We start from the raw sequence: 14,577 nt of genomic DNA on the forward strand, positions 1-14,577 counted from the left end.
GATATACATAATGCATAATTCCACTGCATTCAGGTAATACAGCAACATAGACACTTGATTTAGTTTTGCTCATCCTCTTCACACACAGATTTCACTGGATAAAGAGCTCTCTTTGAACCTCATTAAAAACCAGTGCTGATCTAACTGGACATTGTGCAAACCACAGGGATAAGTCCACTCCAGGTTGTAACAGCGGCAACAGATAATCACTGTTTGTATTCCCATGTGAGATGCTTTCAAAAATCCTGCTCAATGGAAAAAGTAAGTGACGGTGCCAAAAGATCTGCAGCACGTGATAATAAATTACATTCTGACAGTGCTTTTACAGCTTAAATTCTGGAAGGCCCCTCTCAACAACATTGCTGAGCAAATCTTACCATATACTCCAGTATGCCCATGTAAAACTCTCTTCCTGAAAGTGTCCAAAAGTAATCTCTGATGGATAAGTAGAAAGCTAGGTTGTTAATATCTGATCCAAATTTAATAATCTGTAGGAAAGGTATGTGCTGAAATGGTGTGGCTTTAATTAACTGCAAATAATCCCCCAAGGCAAATATTTAATTACCCACACAGTTTCTTACTTCTTTCATGGCATGACAATAAGTTTAAAAAACCCAAGTTTGAAAGTAGAATAACTCACTGATGTACAATTTGCTAAACTTTATACTTGTTGCACTTTTTTTTTGCCCTACTGCACCAGTCTCCCATACCATATTGTACAATGTGGTTCAAAGGATTATCCTTATCAGCCTGAATTGGAGCAAAACTAAATTAGAATTTTATCAAATTCCAAGTTTAATCACAAATCAAGTTGAAGGATCTCCTGATATCAAAAAAATTCTTGGTAGCAAAAGATTCTATAGGGAATTTTTCAAGCAAACTTGAAACACATTGAGAGAAATTCTGGCTCTGCTGAAGTTTTTGACAAAGCTCTAAGGATTTCAGACAAGCCAAGATCTGTACTACCTGTAACTCCATACCCTAAATTAATATAGTATATTTTTCTGTATGATACACCTGCATGCTTGTAAAAGGAATTGTACTGGCAAAGCTGGAATCAGAAGGCCTCTGCCTTGAGTGTCATGATGCCAGGGCCCCAACACAGCTCTTGAAGCAGTCAAAAGCGATGGCAAGTGCTGTGGTGGACGGGGCGGTGGTAAGGTGCTGTGACCTTCCTGAAGAAGTGTCCTGAGAAGGACGGCTCAGGGACTCAGGCACGTCCTTCGTTCTTCCAGGTGACGTGGAGGGAAGAGATGAGAGCCTTGTACGACGTTCCACAGAGAATAAGCCTTTATTATGAGCAGGGCACTGTGCGAAAGACGCCAAGAACAGCACCTCCAAAGATGCAGGGAAAACAGGGGTTTATATGGGAAAGGAAGGGGGTGGGACAAAACACTGGGACTAATGGGATGAGGGTGCAGGGGCAGAGCAAAGAGGAAGAACCAATGGGGTAGAAGAAATCAACATAGGGTTGCAAAGGCCTCTGGGGGCTCACCCTCACCACAAAATTTGTGGTTCAGGGGTTGGCCTTCCAGGGGAGGGCAGCAGGTTTTCCCTTTGCCGGTTCTCCAGCTCTCACAGTAAGTATAGTATCACCTGCATTGGGAGGGGGAGATGCAAACAGCTCTGCCCCATCACTCCCTTAGAGCTCTCTTATCCCACACCTATTGCACCTTCATACTCCCAGCCTGGTGCCCTTAATCCCAGTTCACTGGTGCCACCTTTTTTACCAGGATGAGAAATGACTGCAACTTAATGCAAAAACCAATTCGCAGCATCACCGGCACGATTATGTGCAGTGGTCAATGGCAACTAATGGATTTTAAGAAGCCTTGTGCTTGGCTGATGTATGTGCCCCATCATGCTGCCATTTCTTGTGCAGCATCCCAGAGGGAGGGGTGTCATCACTATTCCCACCTATTGGCACAGCTGGCAGTCTGTCCCATGGGCTTCATTCTCAAGGAATTGTAATTTGGTGGTAAACTTTCATTTTTATCATAAACAGTTGTCCAATTGCTCCAGTGTTTGAGAAAGCAATGTAACTGCACTGAATTCCAAATTAGCCCAGGCAACCTACAATGATAATTTTTGCAAGTTGTTTTTTGCAAAGCATGTCTCTGAAAATAACAGACAATGGACAGAAGTTACTGCCTATCTGTAAGAGTCTCCCAGTTTTATGTCAGCAGCAGAAACCTGTCTTGATTGGTTTTACCATGCAGATTCTGAGCTCCAAAATCCTTAATGTCAAGATCATATCAAAGGTTCCTTCTTTTCAAATCCAAATATTGCACTAAATATCCAAGCCAAAAGGTCCAAAGACAGATTTACTTTTAGGATTAACAAGAATAAAATAAAACAAAGGAATAAATCCAGATTTATGAAGCAAATCTGTGTCAAGCAGAAGTGAAAGTGTAAAACCAAAGGCAGTGATCAATAAAAATGCTGATGATACACTACATTCTGTGTGCAAGTTTTCAGTAGGATAGTGGTATTCCTCAGGCTCAGTTGATCTTCTGTGCCCACTTAGCCCTTTAGAGCCTTGTGCAACTGTCTGTAAGGCCAGTATTATAGTCCTATATGATTCCAGGGTCTACAAGAGCTCTGGCTGTCCCTAAGGCCTTTCTTCACCTCTTACTCACTTGATTTTGTAAAATGGCATAAAGCAATGTTAGCCTTCTCCCAACATAGTTAATTATCTGTTAAGTCATACCAGAGAATCCATGCCAGGATATTCTTTCACAGCACAGTATTGCTTAACTTTTTGATATCATACACACTGGGCACTATTTACTTTGGGTAAGTACAAATTGACACTGTAAAAGTTAACACTCCTCCAGTTAGGACTGAAAAAAAAACTGTTTCTGATACCACACTGGAACACAGTTCCTAATATCACACATGAATGAACCAAACATGAGATTTAATTGCATAAATAAGCCAAAGGTAGGCCATATTTATCTACTGCACATCAGGAGCTTAAGTGATTGTTGAAGTCTGAGCATCCCTTAGTTCCCTCAAAACTCCTCCTTGCTGGCTGGAGTGGCAGTGTCCATGTCAGGAGTGCTTGTCTCTGCTACCCTCCATTTTATTGAAACAAATGTTTTGTGGGACTGCATGCTTAAGTCCACCTGGGAATTAGCCCTGGTCTTTAACAATCTGTATACAAAATATTTAGGCTTTAAATAAACTGATCAGAATACTCTGCAAGTATATTCACTGCTCCTATCAACTGTGTGTTGAATTCATCTCCAAGAAAAGCACACAGCTTGCAGTAAACTATCAATCATATCCTTCCTGCCAATAGTCAGGCACTATTTTGTCTAAATCCTGTATAAATCCCCATGCTTTTCCATACCATTCATTTTTTCTTTTGACTGTATAAAGCAATGCTGCTCAAACACGATTCTGCAAAAGCTAAGGAAGAAGGGACATGGTAAGAACTGAATGTTAAGTGGTTTTAATGCTCTTCTAAAATTCACTTCCCAGCTACTCTCTGTATGGCTTATTTACTGAGTAGTTTCTAATGTGCAGAGCACCTGGGTCCTGTACACAGCATAGATAAATCACCATGTTTTAGGGAGCTGTAAGAAGATCAAAGAGGGAAAATGCTGGTCATTAGGAAAGAAACAGGTTCAGTACATTTTATTTTTTTTAAGCATGATACTGTGATAAATGACTGGAATATTTCCAGAGTGAAAGAAATCAAGCAGACATCTAAAATTACAGGTAATGGTGTGCACAGAGGCTTCCACATGATTAGGGTATTCTTTTGCCTCATAAACCGAGGAAAATATGTCAAAATAAAGTACTATAAAATGATGATGTATGGGAAGTTAGAAAGAAATTCTTGAGCTTTCACTTTAAAATGTTATTTTTATATCCACCAAGATTTCATTTTAATCTATCTTTATAACAGATTAGATTTATTGGAGCCCAAGTTTAAAAATGCTTGGTAAACCAGACCTTTTTAGGTGCAACAACTCGTAGAGATATTTTATCAAGGTTTTAGATAATAGACCAAAAAGTTCATCTCTGCAGGTGGGACCACCAAATACTTCTCCCACCTGTTTGTGCTTCAAGCTGACAGAAGGGCATCTCACCTTCTGTCCACCTGAGAAATTCCAGGTGCAGCTGGTATAAAAACTGTGGGCATCCTTTTCCTGATATAAGGAGCTGGACCTGTTGTACAGGGCTCTGGGAAATGCAAAAACTGAGAAAAACCTCTAAGATTAGAGCCTGTCCAGGGGAAAGGACTGGAGGGAGGACATGAAAGAGCAGGATTTCATGCTGGACTGATGGGAGCCCAGCTGAATGGCTCCAGGTCAGCTAATACTCAAAAATAAGGAGGATTTAAATAAACCAGGTAAGTGGATTAGTGTTCACTGTTGCAGATGCCAGTACTGGTGAAGGGTAGAGCAGAAATACCTCTTGAGTAGTTCAGGGGCTGGACCTCATCTGGATGCACAACTCAGGTCAGATTAAAAGTGAAGAAGAGAATAACCCACATTACGAACCGCTCGCAGTGAACCTTGTGGAAGCTGTTAAGAGACTAGTGGCTGGTTGGATGGTGGTGCTGACATCCCTGGTTAAAAACCCCAAACCCCACAAATTAGCTTGTGTTAGCCAGTTTGCTTTCACAGGAATCCTTCTAACCAAGGGACAGAAAAATGTTATCACTTCAGTAGGCATGCAAAGCCACAGGTATGGCTGAGGGTGTTGAAACTCTTCCATTATAAAAGGTTCTTTTTCAGTTACCTATAATTGAAATTTTCCAGGCTGAAACTTTAGGTCTAATCATAGCCCAAGGGTGAAGTAAAAACATTTCAATGGTAGCTGCAGAGTGCTCAAAATCAAGTCAGTCATTTAGATATCTTAATATATACCTAAGAACTGATTTTAAATACCTCTTTCTGAACATATTGGCCTTTCAGTCAATCTTTTCATGTGCTTACCAATGACTAATTTATGTCAATTTGCACAGCTCCCCTGCATTTGAAATGCTCTTTCAGTTCATCCCTTCTCAATCATTTATGACTTTAGGACATCATGATTTTTCCATACTGAGAGCTACAGCTGGCCAAAGAGGAATTTATACCCATTATATTTTACAGTCAGGATACTTACTAGCTTCTGGGTTGCCCAAAGAGAATTTTTAGGGCTAACCTCTAGCCAAGTCATATATCTAATTCTGATTCTGAAAACAAAAGCCCTCCAGCCAACCGAATCTGACTCCAGAGAATGCAGAAAAACAGTGACTTGCTTTCAATGGCACTCCCACAGAAGCCCAGACATTGGTGAACACCTGGAAATAATTAATCAATCACTTCTTTATTTTTAAAATGAATTAGTATCTGATTTAATTTAGTTGACCTTGAAATAAAAATTCAGTTCTTATTAAGTGCTAATGAATTATAATCAATGTATTGTGCACAGAAACTTTGCACAGTAGGGATTTATGCTTCACCTGTACTAAATCCAGTTCCTTTTTGCATTTTCCTGCCAGAAAGTCTAATCATTAAATTGGGTTAAAATAGTAATTGGTCGAAGGAGCAACTGAGATGAAGATGCAGAACATTCTCTGTCACACACACACACATGCATGCATGTACACATACTCTCTTTAACAAAACATAAGCACAGGTTCAATCCTTCAATCCAATCTCTACATACTACATGATCAGTTCAAAATGAATTTGTAGCCCCAGCATAATCTTGTACAGACATACCAGACTGAGTGTAGCCTTCCTGATACACCCTTTATCTGCTGCATAAACATTAATGACTTTAATCACTTTGTTCTGCCTCTACACTTCACAGAAAGAAGCATCTCTCACTTGAAATATGTTGTATATAAAGGATCTACTTCCATATGCACAGTAGTGAAGCATTTGTGAAGGTGCTGCCTGGAGATGTCAACTCTTCCCCTAGAGATCATAGTTAAGCATGCAAGTTTTTAAGGGTAAAATTGCAACAGTTCTTTGCAGATAGTGGAAAGAGAAACTTGGCACAGATTGGAATAAGAGGATACCTTTACAGTGTTGCATTGAAAATCCCGTTATTCTTGAAATATGACTGTTCTCCCCCTTCCTGCACCCCCCGCCTTTTTTTTTTCTGAAGACAGATGAACACTCAAAAAATTCAGTTTGCTTAAAGGCCATGTGCAAACTGGGTTTGTATGGACTTTTTTTTCCTGGATGGTATCTCTCCTATGGTAACAGAAGACATATACTTTTAGATTAATGTGAGATTTGCAGTCTCACAGGAGGTTTTCATTTTAATCAAAGCCCCTCAAGTGTAATTCCTGCACTGTCCCTCACTCTTATCATGAAAATCCCTTTCATGTTCCCATCCTCCCTTTTTTCCTTTAAAAAATAATAGAGGACTCACAACAAAAATACTAAATCTTCATAGTAGCAGAGATGGATGTGCTTTGTTTTGAATATCATCACATTTTAGAGCAATAACCATGTCAATATGTTGGCTATATTTTAATCCCAGAAATATGAGAAGGAAAAAAAAAAGCAGAAAAACTGCTAGTCAACTCTAATTGGACACAAAATCCTTGTTTTAGTGCACTCAAAGTGAGCTGACATTTGAAAGACCTCAACTTTCATAGCAGAAAAGAGCGGTTTAAACAATGCATTTTGGGAATCCATAAGTCTTTTACAGTAATTAAGTGGAAGAACTGGGAAAACAATTTCTTTAAATGCTTTATGTCCTGTTCATTTAGTTGAAGATTAACTAGAGAAATTAATATGTGCCAGAACCTGGAGGTTTTAGCCTTGTTAACTCAGTGGGCAAACAATTTGAAAGCTGGCATTTGTTTCGGGAGCATCAGGTGTTTTCAGCAATGCCAGGATTTTGCAAAAGTGCCATTTCTCAAGAAGTAGCATTTTTTTTTATAACAGTAGTATTTATTTTAAAATCCTCTCAAAATCTGAAATTATAGAAACATTGAAGAATCACAGAGTGGTTTGGGTTGGAATGGACCTTGAAGATCATTTCATTCTAACCCCCCAGCAGGGACACCTTCCACTAGACCAGGTTGCTCCAAATCCTATCCAAACTGGCCTTGAACACTTCCAAGGATGGGGCATCCCCTACCACTGCCTCAGCACCCTCACAGTAAAAATCTACAAAGATGAAAATCTCCCAATGGAAATAAGGATTAAAACCATGGCCTAGTCCATGGTGGCCTTGCTGTTCAAAATTCTTGCTTCCGTTAAAAAAAAAAAACTAGCAAGCAAATATGAAAACATGGTCTTAGCTTTTCTTTCTTATATTTTCTTTTTTTTTTTTTTTTTTTTAACTTGTAGAGTTTTACAAACAAAATCTATGGAGGAGAGTTTGTCTCACTCCTTTTTCCCTACCAGATGCTTCCCATCTTTCTTTTGAGGAGAGGTAGGACATCAAAGAGATAATGCACTTTGGATCTCTCAGAGCACTATCTCTTCTGTCAGCCTCTCCAGAGAAGAGGGGAAAACACTATATATACTCTTAATATATTATGTGAAAAGTGAGACTTATCACACAAAGACGATTTCTTTCCTAAGAAGAGACTTCTAATGCAACGGTGTAAAAATCTGGAGGGCTTACACACTGAGAAGTGTATCAGAAGACAGCAATCTTCTTCATTAGGAACAAACATTCAGAACAATACCAATTTGTTGGGATCGTCAGCTGACTGCAGACAGAAAAGGAAAATCCAAACCCAAAGCCTCGCTGTGACCCTCACATTGTGAAACAGACAAAATGGGGAGTCTTCCAGATACAGAATACATAAACAGGCCAAATGTCATCAAAACAAGAGAAATTAATGACAGGCAATCACCAACCATGCTGGGATTGAATCTATCACTATTTCTGCCTTCCACTACCCTTGCCATGACTTCAATTTGTGATGTATCAAAAGCAAAAGCCAGTGCTCCAGCAAAGGTTTGTGGTTCTTTTTTTTCTTTGCAGCATCAATCAATCTGTTAAAAGAGCACTTAATTCAGCCTGCACAAGGCTTTGAACTCCTAATCAGGTAAGTATGTAGGCTATCTAGCATGTGGCTTTGAACAAAAGGGCAGGATCTCACACCCTGTCACACTTATCTAGAAAAATGAGAAGAGAGTCAAGTAGCGATGCTGAATTAAACACTAAATCTTTTAAAATAAATAACTTAATGGATGTTAATAATTATGTTATCTCAGTAAAATGCATGAAAATTTTCTATTAGTCTTTCTTGAAGGCCATACTGATGGATTGTATTTATTATAGATAGCATAACTCCTGTTTTGGATTACCAGTAGCAAACATTTTGTATATCAACCAGACTTCTTCCTGATATACCCCTACAAAAATGCTAAAAAATGTAGACCGGCACAAGCAACTAATAATAATAGCATGATTATTACAGGAATATCAAAAACAATACAGTTGTGCATTGGTTCCTATCTGTTGGTAAACCAACAGCTCCACAGGAAAAATCTCAGCTTGAAACATTTAAATTAGATAATTTCTTATTTCCTAAACACCCTATCATTTGGTCCTGTGACACTTTTAAATATTTATTACAAACTAAATTATCTGAGTGCCCAGCACAGTCTGCACAGATAAACATTACTTTCTGCCTCTCTGTTATGACTTCATCTCCTCCTGTCTCTTCCTGATGTGTTTATAGCTATTGTGTTTTTCTTTTCCCGCATCAGGAGAGCACTGAACAGGGAGCTGATATTGCTGAGATAGATGTGCATGCTTAACTGTATGCCTGTGAATCACCCCAGTGAGCCCAAGCTTCGGGCTTATTTTGGATATGTCATGTATGATATTTTAGTATTAATTCCATAACAAGAGGACTTAAAATTTGTGGCATCTCTCCTACCAGCACAACAGTTGGTACCAAGTACTTCATTACAAAGACTTTTGTAAATGAAAATCCAAGCATTTACCTATTTCTGTATTGTTTAACTGTGATTTTGGCTTTTTCCAGACAAAAGAAGAAACAGTTTCATGAAATGTCCTCTTGGGACGGGATATTTCAAAATGCAATTTCTAATCTGTACCTTTATTCTCACTCAGCTCAATGTCTTCTGACGATAGGCTGGCTACAGCTGAAGGTTCTGTTTCACCTGTAAGAACAAAGGAAATGAAAGAGAAGCTATTTATTAAATAGAAAACTGATGAAGAACTTTACTGAAAAAAAAAAGTGTTATGCCTTATTGAGACAAGATATTGGACCTGAATTTCATTTACTGGACTTCCATCCATTCCCTGGCTATTACTGGTCTGATCATCTTCCCTAAGCAAGATGTAATCTAACATTCCAATACAGGCAGGTTAAATCTGTATTTCAATTTCTCATAACACAGAGAGAGGAGCAGCTATTGGTTTCATGGGTATGCTGGTATTCTATTTGCTCTGAGATTTCTTTTTTTCATTTAATCCATATATTTTGAGAAAAAATAATTAAGTAATTTTTTGAATAGAATAATGTCCATGAATCCTACTGGAATCCAAATAACTAGATGCAAATGCTTTCCTGAAAATCAAAGCTTTCATGAATCAGGCCTGAAATTAGAAGTCCCTAAAAATCTGCAGCTTGGAGTTTTTTTAATAGTAGAGCATGCAAGTAAAACTATTGTAGTTAATAGATACAACTGGTACCTGAACTAAAATCAACAGTGAAAGTGAAAACATTTTATTTTCTTGCTATTTTTTGTAGTTCTAAAAATCTTCATAAACTTTCATTTTAATTTCTAGACTTTAATTTCTTTCAAAAGACTTGTTGATGATTCTGGGAAAATATTTTTCTTATATAGCCATCAGGTACTTTTAACTAGAATGAAAGAAGAGCTCAGAACCACCTGCCATGTTGTTTTTCCATGTGTTAACTGTGAAGCTCATTGATGATAGACTGGAGGCCAGACTTTAAAAAAACCCCACACAGTTTAAAATTTTCAGTCTTTTCAGACTGTTACTGTTTTCTCCACTACAATAGTTTTCTTTATAATATATACTTTTCTTTAGAATATCATGATATTTTTCACTATAATGAGAATATAAAAATCTTTATGTAGTGGACCTGGTAAAAATAGAGCATCAAATTTTTGTCCTATATTTTCTTTCACAATATCAAAGTATATGATTTGTCACACTCGGAAGAAGTTTATGCCTTCTGCTTAGATAATACAAATAAGAACTTTAACATTTGGTGGAATTACTCCTAACAGTGGTCACTCGTAGTGTTTAGACATCTTCTAAGCATACAACTGTGTACCTTGGAAAATCAGGTCATTTTCTACTGCCAAGAAGGGGTGAAAAAGCAGCAACCTCAAAGTTCCTGGTGATGCTTTGTCTCTGCAGTGCATAGAGCAGAAAACAGCAGAGACTCACTAAATGGATGTCCAACCAACTTGGGCTAATTGTGGCCTTCTCTGTTCCTGTCACTATGTAAACCAGGAGGGAAAATTAATAAGCCAAATAATTTTTTCCTGCAACACCATCTGCCCATGGTCAAGGAGGTGACTACTGGGATATGAGTAGGCATGACATTATCTTTAGGCATGTACCTAAATCACGTCCCTAAAGTATGACATTTTCTGGATCTGGGACCTCAAATGTCTGGATCTTTTATTTGATACTCTTCATGAGAATAATGAAACATGAGTACCAATACAGGATCGCAAAAGAATGTATATCATGGCTCTGATAAACCAGCTCTGACAGATCATATTGCAACAAGTCATAACAAGCTGTTTTGGGAAAAGCACAATGCATTTCAAGCACCTACAGCAAAATAGTAGTTTCAAGAGGCAAATATTCCTTAATTCTCTTGGGAAAAAGAGTATTTTATTCAATCAAACTGAAATACTCACCCCATCAGAGTGACTATCACTGACAAGCACAGTGGGCATCTGCAGATGCTATAATCAGGTTTAACAGGAACCTCAGCAACTGGAGCCAGGAGCTCCAGGCAGTATTAGCTCTTAGGTGAGCTAGCAGTCAAGCAGTACTTGGTAAAGTTAAAAGCTCAAAATTGCTTGAAAAAAGATATGCCACAGTCTAGTCAGAGATTCAAAAGAGAATTTCAATTCACACAGAATAGCTCATTCTTCTTCCTGGTCCCCTGGGCCTGTTTAAAATACAACTAGCATGAAAGTGAAAAACCAGGGAAGGATATGTGGTTGCCCTCCAGCACATACAAAACACCACGATACCCTTATCTTGGGGAGGATAAAGTTTGCCGAGGTCCATGGGAATCTATTTTATTCTGTAATACTGTTTGCTTCTGGCTTCACCTTGCACTGCCTGCCCCACATTAGGAGGCAGAAGAGGTGACAAAAAGGACATGAAACAGAGAAGGACTCCAAGCATGTACAGGCAACATCAGATGTTAACACTCAGTTGCAGAACAGTTACTTGTGGAAGGCAGGGAGAAAAGCTGCCCTTCTACCTACACAGTGGCCAATGCACAGGATGAGAAGAAGACCCTCATTCAATGGACTTCTCATTACCACAATACAGGAAGCAAATCAGGTAAGTCAGGAATCCAGGCCTTCTAAATTTATCTGTTGTGTTTGCTGACTGCCTACCTTCAGCTCAAGAAATTCCAAAGAAAACCCTTTTACTCTCTCTGTATTAAATATGTTTAAGGAACCTTCTGCATTACAATGGGAAAAAAATCTTAATCAAACGAGAAAAATCATGTGCTACATGTAATACTACAGTTAAAGAAATACTTAAGAAATAAGGGAATAGACAGACATTTTGATTGCCACTTCAGGTCTTTTGGTAACTAAGTCATTCTAGCTGTCTCTTGGAAGGAACAGAGTTGTGCAAACCATAAACAATCAGAAAACAGAACAGAAAAAAAAATATCTTCTGAGCATGGAGTGACACTATATTCCAACATACTGAACTCACTGTAATTTATAAGCGTGTCACCTGCAAAATCCACCACTTGTGAACTCTGGCATTCACTCACAGCATATGCAATATTTTTCTCTATGGATTTAAATCTTCATAACCATTGTGACTTGTATAGACAATTTTTAAAACTTGAAAATACCCTTTAAAATATTCAGGAGTTAGTTGAATTTTCATCAGAAGGAACCTGCTGCTTGCTTCCTCCTTCCCCAAATTTCTTTCCCTCATTCCTATTTTATGCAGAGAGGAAAAAAAAGAAAAGTTATGCCTTGTGAGAGGATTAGCTAGATTAGTCACCTTAAAGGGAGAATGTAGAGATGGCAAACTGGAGAAGGGTCTGCATTCCTGCACTGCAACACATTCATTCATAATGAATGAAGATTTGGTCTCTAATGGGAGAATTGCTCAAGACCTGAGCTAATCTGGTGAAAATTACAAACATTCCTCTTCAAAAGCACTGACTAAGGTTATTGTTCACCAAAGTGGATAAAACCTAAGACGGGCCTTTAAGGAGCTGGGCACAAACCTGCTTCTTGGCTCTGTGTCTTACTTTCATCGGTGTTTTCCTTATCCACTGTGCCATTACCACCTATTGAGAAAAACACATAAAAATTATTTATGCTATATCTTTTTATTGGTACCTAGAGCACTGCAATATTAATTGTAACCAGTTTAGCACAAACTGCTAATTTACAGCAAAGCACTGTGATAAAAAAGGAGAGATGTAAAGGTAAGCTGAAAAAACCTGCCAACAGGACCAGTTCCATTTAAACCAGTCATGTTTTTTATCTCAAGGTGAGGATTATAGATTTTATCTCAATAGGCTCACTGGAAATAACAATACCAAATAGAGGGATGTTTCCCTAAACACAGTCCATAATAAATGAAATTGTTGCTTGAACTTCTTTGTATTTTATAAAGAGGTTTTATTTTTCCTAGGGTTATTTTCCTCCTGTAGCATTTCAACAGGATTCTTGGGCTGTGTTTCTGACCTGTAGAATTTACTTCAATAGCTATGGAAGGTAAGAATCAATTGAATTGAAATCTAAAGCAAAAGCCACAATGTCACTTAACGTAAAGTATAAAAATGCATCACAAATGGCTGTAATGAAGACAGCACATCAAACCAAAGTAAGATTGCTAGGACTGAATGAATTTTTCCCTTTTTTACATTCACATTCATTCCCAATTTTCTTCACTACTTCACATTCATTATCCATTTTCTACCCTCCAGCTCCCTTTTGGAAGGCAGGCACCAAACAGCAAATAACCACTGAGAATGGGTAATTAGAAATATATCAGGAATTCTCTATTTTCAGGGATGGAAAAGGCTCTTTTAGCTTCATAATAACATGATAGGCTTCAGAGCTTCATGCAGGATCAGATGCCATGGCCACACTCCCTGCTTTGCAGCACCACAAGAACAGCTGAGCACCAGCCTCAATGAAATATTTGAAAAGTTGACTGCTGAGCGTATACATTGAGAGAAGGGAGATTCATTCCCAGGCCTGGAAATGTCTAGATAATGATACACATATTTTTCTTCTGTGATCTTTGCTGGCTGCTGGGTTTTCTGATTACAGCTTCTCTAAAACAACACAGCTAAAGTTCCTTTAACACATGGAACCTGGTGGTGGGAATAGCAGTGGTCCAAATGTGATTAGGTGGATGGAAGGAAGACAGAGCACGTATTTTCCACGGGCAGATGTACATCTGGTGGCACACTGCACCCAGCTGACATTTAAAGGCTGAGGTATGATGCTTTCCCTCTTTCCAGCAGGCAGTTCTTCCTGGCATCCAGCAGATGGGACTAGTGGAGAATTATTTCCAAGGCTGGCCCTGCACAGAGCTGGAGGAGGAGGGGAGGAGATGGAGCAGGAACTTGACACCCTTCACCTGAGAGAAGAGAGGTGGGTGGGGTGCGGCTGATTGCCATCAGTGGGGACTTGGGCTTCCTGCCCTCCTGGTAACTCTTTGTATGAATTCTAACCTTAATGGATGACTTGCCATAGTGATTTCTTAGCACATTAGTGAGCTCTAACCTGTAAAAAACTGCATTATGCAGATGACCAAAATGGACTGACAAAAGCTGCAGGGTTTTTCTTTTCCTGAATTGAAATCAAAAGGTATTGTTTTCAAAGTCACCATTTTGTCCACACACAATAGGAGGACCATATGGAAAAAAACCCCAGAAAGTTAGCTAAACTTTTCTCTGCCCCACCCCTTTTCTCTTAAAACACGGGCCTGGCGCCATCAAGCTGTGCAGAAAGTAATTCATAAATAAAGACAATCCTATAACACAGCAGTGCAGCGGCACTGGAAAAATCTTTACCAATAGGTCAGACCAAAAGAGATTATTGCATCACTGTAAAATGAGCAGTGCCAAAGCTTCAAGGATTCAATTATGGTCAAGTGTAACATTTTTCACTCTATGCAGAAAGAACTTCATAACCAGAAAAAGCAGGTCAGGCATAAATGTAACTACTGATACATAAATGAAATTAATTATAGCCATTACCTTACTGCATTCACAATTTAAAACTCAATTTCCAGATGATACTTGTTTCTACGTCCATTATTATGACTATGAGCACAACTTATTTGACTCAAACCAGGTATTTCAAGGGTTCATTCACATTTACTGCCAAGGAACTATATCTCTTGCTT

General features: G+C 38.6%; 1 protein-coding gene across 4 annotated transcripts in view; it reads right to left on the minus strand.

Moving 5' to 3' along the window:
- MACROD2 (mono-ADP ribosylhydrolase 2) overlaps positions 1–14,577 on the minus strand; it is an 850,734-nt gene that overhangs the window by 38,007 nt on the left and 798,150 nt on the right. For all 4 annotated transcript variants that reach the window (XM_053972443.1, XM_053972442.1, XM_053972441.1 and 1 more), the window contains exons 12-13: positions 12,437–12,499; positions 9,048–9,113 (exon numbers count right to left, since the gene is read on the minus strand). In XM_053972443.1, coding sequence (XP_053828418.1) covers positions 9,048–9,113; positions 12,437–12,499 — 129 coding nt within the window. The remainder of the gene's footprint in view (positions 1–9,047; positions 9,114–12,436; positions 12,500–14,577) is intronic.

This window comes from Vidua macroura, chromosome 3 (genome assembly GCF_024509145.1).
Source record: "Vidua macroura isolate BioBank_ID:100142 chromosome 3, ASM2450914v1, whole genome shotgun sequence".
Taxonomy (NCBI): Eukaryota; Metazoa; Chordata; class Aves; order Passeriformes; family Viduidae; genus Vidua; species Vidua macroura.